This window comes from Carettochelys insculpta, chromosome 23 (assembly GCF_033958435.1).
Source record: "Carettochelys insculpta isolate YL-2023 chromosome 23, ASM3395843v1, whole genome shotgun sequence".
Classification (NCBI taxonomy): domain Eukaryota; kingdom Metazoa; phylum Chordata; order Testudines; family Carettochelyidae; genus Carettochelys; species Carettochelys insculpta.
In genome coordinates this window covers 8,703,097-8,710,924 of record NC_134159.1, presented here as the reverse complement: position 1 = coordinate 8,710,924, position 7,828 = coordinate 8,703,097, and the positions used below count along the sequence as shown (strand labels likewise).

Sequence of the window (7,828 nt, the reverse complement as noted above, 5' to 3'; positions counted from 1 at the left end):
TCTCTGGTTACTCTCTCTCAGCCGGCTCCAAAGGCTGGGCCCAAGGGCTGGCCTCCATGGTGTGGAAGGTTTCCAAGTCCACACACTGACCGCAGGCGAGATTTAAGGGAGGCTTCTGACCCAGCTGCTGGGATCACTAAACCTCCGTGGGGGAAGAGGCAGAGGGGACACGCCCGAGATATTTCCCATTACACCAAGTGCACAAGCGAAGGGACCCCTCAGTGAAATGAAGGGCTTGCAAATGTCAGACAACCCCCCCCACAATCTGGTGTATTATGTCAGGAAGTTGCAGTGTGCCCATCACCCTGGTATCTGGGCACCATCACGGGGCACACACAGAGACATCAGTCACCTTGTGAAGGGAGACCAAAGACCCTCCTGCCTGTGGCCTGTTGGCTAGAAGTGACTCCACCAGCAAGGCCGGGTGGCTAACAGCTCTTTCTCCAAACAGCCTGGTTCCCATGTAAGACATCTGGAAGGAGTGAGCTCAGAGGCACAGGCAGCTGAGTAGGGCACCACTGTGCACTCATTTTACTAATGCCCCATGCTGTTTATGCCTAGTGCTGGCCACAGGCAGTGCCGACTCTGGTGGCCCCTGGGACCCTGCCCCTTGCTCCAGCTGCCTTCCAGTCGCAGTGACCCAATCCCCCTTCTTCACCTCCTAGCCCCAGTGGTCCCTACCACTGCCCCTGCTCCAGCTGCACCACTCCCCCTTCCACCTGCTCCCCCGCCAGCCTCCCTGCCCTTTTCCTGCCCCACACAGCTCCTTCTCCTGCAGAGCTACCGCCCCCCTCCCCTAGGGCAACCATATCTTCCGGTCTCAAATATGGGACTGGGAGATGGGGAGGGGCAGCTCCTCCTGGCTTCACCAAGCCCTGGGGAGCCAGAAAGGAGGTGGTAGCCCCCAGTGCTCTCCGGGAATCCCAGAGAAGCAGCAGCAGGTGCCAGCACTCCCCAGGGAAGTGTCAGGGACACGGCAGCCGCCCACGCTCCCCTGAGGCTTGGGGAAGTGATCTGCCTGTGCAGCTGGTGGTGGAAAAGGTTCGGGGGGAGGGCCCAAACAGGGAACAATTGGTCCCCTTTAAAAAAATTAGTCGGGCTGCCTTTTTGGTGTCCCAAATACAGGATGGACTGTCACCCTCCCTACCCCAAGCAGAGGACGGAGGTGCAGGTGCTTGGACTGCAGCCAGCACCAGAATTCATACGGATGACCCTGGGCCTGGCCAGTGAAAAAGCCCAACTTCAAGCACCCAACAAGCTTTACCCTAGGGCTACTACATCGTAGCTCTGTCACAGGAAGCCTCAGGCTTTAGTAAGAAAGCTCTGCTGTTTTGTCAGTGCACTGTAGGAATAACCCACCCTCAGGTTCCAGGGTAGGAGATGCTCAGGGGTCAGGAAGCATTGGGTTCAGGAGGATTCGGTTCCCCCTTAACCACTATTGCCCTACAGCCAGGTGCAACATGGGCTGGGTTGTCTTTTGTCCCTTTCTCTCAGGCTGCAAGCATTGGCTACTGCCAGAGGTGGGATACCAGCCCCAAGGACTGATCACCTGCTCCGGGGTTCTAAATCCTCTCCCTTGTTCTCAAAGCTCTGCCCAGCCTGGCCAGGGCATGGAATCCCTCCCTGAAGCTGTTCTGATTCAGATCCTGGCCTCCATGCCCGCCAGGGAGCTGGTGCTGGTGTGCCGCCTGGTCTGCTGTCAGTGGAAAAACCTCGTGGACGGAGCAGCTCTCTGGCTCCTGAAGTGCCAGCAGGAGGGGTTCACCGGGGCGGAGCCTGAGGAGGAGGCTGAGAACTGGCAAACGTTCTACTTCCTGAGCAAGCGGAAGAGGAATTTAATCAAGAACCCATGTGGCGAAGGCGAGTAATTGAACTGTTTAACTTCTTAGCCCGGCCAGGGAAGAGGGGCCGGTGATAGCTGGTTACTGAGCACTGCGCACCTCTGATCACTGTTGGAGGCCCTGGGTTGGGGTGGGATGCAGCAACCTGTGCAGCTGCATGTGACTAAATTAACAGCATCAGACTTTGGGGTTGTATTAATGAGGGCGGTGGGCAGGCACTGAATCCTCTTTACACAAAGACCAGCTGGGACTGGGCGTAAGTGCAGGCCCAGTGAGGTTAGTGGCCAATGCAGCATTACCACAACAGTGCCACCTGTGGTGCTTTATGCTTTCCAAGCACTGTGCAATCGGGTACCACAAACCAACCTTCCCTCCAGCCCCAGGGGCTCAAAAAGAGGAGGAAGGACTGTGCGCCAGTAAAGACACAGGACTGCAGAACCATTTGGCTCTGCTGTAGATTCAGTGGCAATTCCCTTACAGGGTTGGTTTCTAAGGGTCTCTAGGGCATTTGGCTAGTACTTGGGTCTCAAAGCCAAAGGAGAATTTTCAAAAGAAAACATGAGCAGTACTTGTTTGAAAAATCTGCTGTTAAATGATGTGCCCAAGGCTGCATGGCGAGACTGTGGCAGAGTTGAGAGCTCAGGAACCCCTGGTTCTTGCTCTGCCTATGGACCATTCGGTCATTCTGCATCAATCTTTGTCACTCACCAACGGCTGAAATGATTTGCTTCCAACAATCCAATACAATCCTGAAAATGCTCAGGCTGAAGGGAAGGGTGATGATCAGTGTTCCCTAGAAGCTGTGCAGTTATCTAGCTGCTCAGGAGAGATTCAGGTGCTGCCTAGCTGATTTGCGTTCGTTGGTGGTGCACATGCCTTGGTGCACATAAAATTTATTCCACACATGGTTGGAAAAGATTGGGAGCATTGGTGGTGGCGGCTTTTTGTCTGTTCTGGCTCCATTAGAGGAGAGCTGAAAACAAGTCCCGGGTGTGGTGCTGTCCCATCTAGGTGCATCAAGATCACACAGAGGCTACGTCTACACTAGAGATTTTTGTTGAAAAACCAGGGCGGAGCATCTCCACACAAAATGTGCTTTGTCGACCGTCTGGCGAAGAAACTTGGCACTTCCGCTGACAGCGTTCTGTCTCTCCGGGCTGAGGAATAACACCTTTGATGACCGTTTTGGTCGACAAAAAAGTCGTGTAGACGTTCTGGGGCGGAGAAACGGGGGCAGCCCTCTGTCAGTAGACAGGGATTCAGGTTCACTGGGCAGTCCTGTTTGCTGACCTTCCGACTGGCCGTTCTGTGGAGAGTGCGGCTGGGCCGTCTGGCCACTCTCGGTCGACAGAGAGGATTGCTCTTTTGATCCGCTTATGTGTGTACGGAAGTGATCTGTTGGCAGAAGTTTTGCTGAAAGATCTCGTCTGACAGTAACGTCTCTTGACAGCTGGATGTAGTGTAGATGTAGCCAGAGAGAATAACAAATCTGCGCTATTGCCTTAGCTACTAGCCAGCTGGCTTTTCACTTGGGTAGTAGAGGCTCCAGGTTCAGTTCCATGCACAGATGACCAGGATCTGCTGGCTTTACCCAAGAAATACTGGTTCCAACTTTTAAAAGCCAAAGTTTACTCTTAGTAATGCTTTAAGGCTACATCTACATGAGGTAAAGTAAGTTGACCAGATACGCAGTTCTAGATACAGCAATTGCGCAGCTCAAGTCGACTCATCTGTGCTCAGCTAAATTGGCTCTCCATACTAGGTTTTTTCCGTCAACCTTCCTTACTCCTCATGTTTCACAAGGAATACAGGGGTTGAGTGCAGCTCCTAAGAGGGTGATTGCGCATGTCCATAGTAGACATGCAAAATCGAACCCTGGAAGATCGACTGTGAGGGGGTCAATCTTTTGGGATAGTGCAGAAGTAGCCTAAGAAAGATTTCACAAATGGTATGAGCTTGTCTCCACTGATGCCAAATGCTAGTTCTGTGCATTTCGTTTCATCTTGGAGAAGGAAATAACGCCATCGGTTTCCCCTCTCCTGCACTGGCACAGAGTTGCAGCAATGTGAAAGCAGAAATACAACACAAACAGTTTTCATTGGACTTGTTCAAACACTCATGGAACCATTGCAATCAACTGTGGCATTTGTTTTTGCTCACACTTACATTTTTGGTCTGAAATTGCCCTGAAAAGCCTCTCTTTGGAGCCTGGTCCACACACACAGCTATTTAACATCACCCAGTAGTTAAACTGTTGCCATGTGCACCCAGATCAGTCTGAAATGCTGGGCAGAGCTGGGTGGTGAAGGGAGGCAGGTCAGAGAGGTGGCGCTGAGAACTGAGGGTAAATTCCGACCCTCAGCCCAAACCTACCTTGCACTGCAGACAGTGCCGCCGGAGTCACCAGGCTCCCTGCGGGAGTCCGGAACAACTCAAGTGGCACTCTGCCTGGATATGTTAGAAATCCCCGGGGAGGAAAGCGAAGATGCTTGAGGCTCTGTGACTATATAACTCAAAGCCTCTCTTGTTCTGCCACCTGCAGAGGGTTTAGCGCACTGGGGGGAAGTGGTGAACGGCGGTGACGGCTGGAATATTGAGGACCTGCCGGGAGACCGTGGAAAAGAATTTCCCAGCGACGGAATCCACAAATACTTTGTCACCTCCTATGAGTAAGGCTGCCCACTTCTCTGGCTGAGGTCTACTCCATGTAGGCATGAGGGCCACACTCACCCGGTCAACTCTCATCTTCCAGGTGGTGCCGCAAATCCCAGGTCATTGACCTCAGGGCGGAGGGTTACTGGGAGGAGTTGATGGACACGACACAGCCTAAGATTGTGGCAAAGGACTGGTAAGCGGAGGGAGGGGAAAGGCCAATGGCGGGAGAGAAGGGAGGTATGGACTGGGAACCATTGACCCGTATCTCCAACCCTTGCTTAGGTCGGCAAGGGGGCAGGTGGGTGCTCCACACTGCTTGTGGACACGCTGGTGAGCACACACCAGTTCTGGGTCTGTGCGAGCACGCCCTGCTGCTGGCAGTGGTGGGAGACAGGCCCATGCTCCTTGTGGTCCAGGCTTTACTTCCTGGACGTGACTTGTCCCTGTCTGTGCCAGCAGCTGAGGGTGCTGGCCACGGGCTCGGCTGCTCTCGGCACTTGACCTGTTTCCCGAGCAGCCGCGGGGCCAGCGAGGGTGAGGCTGGCCGCTTGGCTCTCTCTGCAGGTATGCGGGGCGCAGTGATGCTGGCTGCCTCTACCAGCTGCATGTGAAGCTGCTGTCGGAGCACGAGGACGTGCTGGCGGAGTACATGAGTGACACCATCGCCATTCCGCAGGATAATGATGCTGACTGGACCGAGGTGAGCCACGGATGGGCAGAGCCAGGGAGACGGGACAGGGCAGGGTGAGGAGCACGTGACCTGTGAAGAGAGGCTGAGGGATTTGGGCTTGTTTAGTTTGCAGAAGAGAAGACTGAGGGGTGATTTGATAGCAGCCTTCAGCTTCCTGGAGGGGGGGCTCTAAAGAGGATGGAGAGAGGCTGTTCTCAGTGGTGACACATGGCAGAACAAGGAGCGATGGTCTCAAGTTGCAGAGGGAGAGGTGTAGGTTGGATATTAGCCAAAACTATTTCCCCAGTAGGGTGGCGAAGCACTGGAATGTGTTACCGAGAGAGGTGACGGAATCTCCATCCCTCGAGGTTTTTAAGTCCCGGCTTGACAAGGCCATGGCTGGGATGATTTAGTTGGGGTTGGTCCTGATTTAGTTGGGGTTGATCCTGCTTGATGACCTCCTGACATCCCTTCCACCCATAGGATTCTATGATTCCACGAGAATCATGACAGGAAGAGGTTTCTCTTGGTGAGCTCGGAGCTTTCTCAGCTGTGAAAGGAGCAGGATGGGGTGAAGGCTGGGGGGGGTCCTCTCCCCTGGGAGCACATCTCTCCTCTTGTGCTGGGGTCACCTTGGTGCACAAGTGTGGTGGCTTTGTCATGGAGCTGGGTTCCATGCAGCTCCGTAACCTGCTGACCCACCCTGAGTGGATGGGGGGGTAAGGGACGTGGCATGGATGGGGAAAGCTGCTGGTGGCCTCATGACAGCACTGGGGCCTGAGGACCATCAGAGATCTCAGGGTTCCTGCTGCTCATGATCCCCTGCGGCAGGGCCCAGACAGGTGGGGTTAGAGCCTCACTCTACGGAGGGGAGATTCAGGGGCAGCTTGTCTCTTTCTGTCCCCTCAGCTCTCTCACACCTTCTCTGCCTACGGTCCTGGGGCTCGCTTTGTGCGCTTTGAACACGGGGGCCAGGACACGCTCTTCTGGAAGGGATGGTACGGGGTCCGTGTGACCAACAGCAGCGTGATGGTGGAGCCCTAGCGGGTAGGGGTTCCTCGAGCCAACCGGGTCCCATGCTCTGAAGCTGATCCTGTGGATCCTCTGTGGGCTGTGGATGGTTTCTGCATGGTGCCACTTCCAGGAGCTCCATAACACGACTTACCGCATTGAGACGGGGAGAGACAGCGTCTCTTCCCCACGCCTCCGGGGACTGGGACTGGCTGGTTTTGCATCCCTCCATGCACTGACCCTTAGAAAGCTTTTATAAACTGCAGTTCTTTCCCCTTTCAGCCAGCCACAGCATTGCTCTGGGATGCTGCCCAGGCTGGAGTCGGGGGAACAGGAGAGTTGGCGATAAATAATTCCAGCACCTTTCCTCTGCTTTGGACTGATGTAACCTTAGACCTTAAACCCTCCCCAGCAGACGCACCGAGCAGCGACTCACAGTGCCGCTTACCAGAATTAGACGCAGTCCACACTGAGAAGCATGGTCCTGTGGTCTCAACGCAGGCCCCGGATGTCCCATGTCCCAGCTCTGCCACTCAGCTCCCTCTGTGGCCTAAGGCAAGTCACTTAGCTTCTCTCCCCATCTGTAGTAACAGTTGCCTACCTCCTAATTAAAGTTTGCTGTGCGGGGAGACTGGTTTCTTTATTAGTGTTAGTAATGCAAGGCACTCGGGAGAGCAGCGTGCCTGTCGTCTTAGACTGGGCCCAGGAAGGGAACGTACTGGAGCCCAACCTGGATCCCTGTCTGGTTCTGACACACAGGAAGCAGCTCAGCTAGTAAAAGCCAACGTCTGTAGGAAGGCCTGAGCCCCACCAGATGAGCTGGAAATAAATCCCGACGGTTGAGAGAGAGAGAGAGAGAGAGAGAGAGAGAGAGAAAGCGTGTGTGTGAATGGAACCAGACCCAGCTGCCTCTAGACTGTCACTCTCCTCTCCATGCGCCCCTCCTCTCTTGGAGCTTGGGCTAACTCCAGACCTCGGGGCCAAGCTCTGGCTTTTTGTAGACAGGAAAGGGGGTGGGCCTTAGGGAAGACTTCCTCTAAAGAGCATCTCCCCCACCTCTTCTGTATGGTGTGCCTTACTGACCAGGGAAGAGCATGCAGGAAAGCCACCGTCTTAGCTGGCCCATCACCACCTCTAGAGCTAAAGGTACGAGCAATGAGCGCTTGAGCGGTGGACCCAGAGCTCCTGGGTGGGTTGGGCTAGAGCAGGTTCATCTCCTCTGCAGATGGCCCCCTCAGTGGTTAACCCTGCCCCCACCTTGCAAGGCAGGGAACTGCTCTGACCCACCTCCATCTCCTCTTGCTCCCCTGCACTCTCCATCTCTACCGCCCCTCCTGTGGGCTTGTAATCACAGAATCCTGGGGCTGGAAGGGACCTCAGGAGGTCATCTAGCCCAGCCCCCGGCTGCAAGCAGGATCAACTCCAACAAAATCATTCCAGCCAGAACCTTGTCAAGCTGGGACTTAAAAACGTCTAGGGATGGAGAATCCACCACCTCTCTAGGTAACACATTCCAGTGCTTCACCACTCTCCTGGTGAAGTCGTTTTTCCTAATAGCCAACCTACTCCTCTCCTCCTCTAACTTCAGACCATTGCTCCTTGTTCTGCCGTCTGCCACCACTGAGAACAGTTTCTCTCCATCCTCTTCAGA

The 7,828-nt window shown here is 54.6% G+C and overlaps 1 protein-coding gene across 1 annotated transcript; it reads left to right on the top strand.

Moving 5' to 3' along the window:
* The first annotated feature begins 1,610 nt into the window (after nucleotides 1-1,610).
* Nucleotides 1,611-6,362, top strand: LOC142000933 (F-box only protein 2-like). The gene is made up of 5 exons (XM_074975636.1): nucleotides 1,611-1,860; nucleotides 4,384-4,510; nucleotides 4,594-4,689; nucleotides 5,061-5,196; nucleotides 6,076-6,362. Exons 1-5 carry the CDS (start codon nucleotides 1,611-1,613, stop codon nucleotides 6,208-6,210), a joined length of 744 nt encoding a protein of 247 aa, XP_074831737.1. The 3' UTR covers nucleotides 6,211-6,362.
* Nucleotides 6,363-7,828: the final 1,466 nt, after the last annotated feature.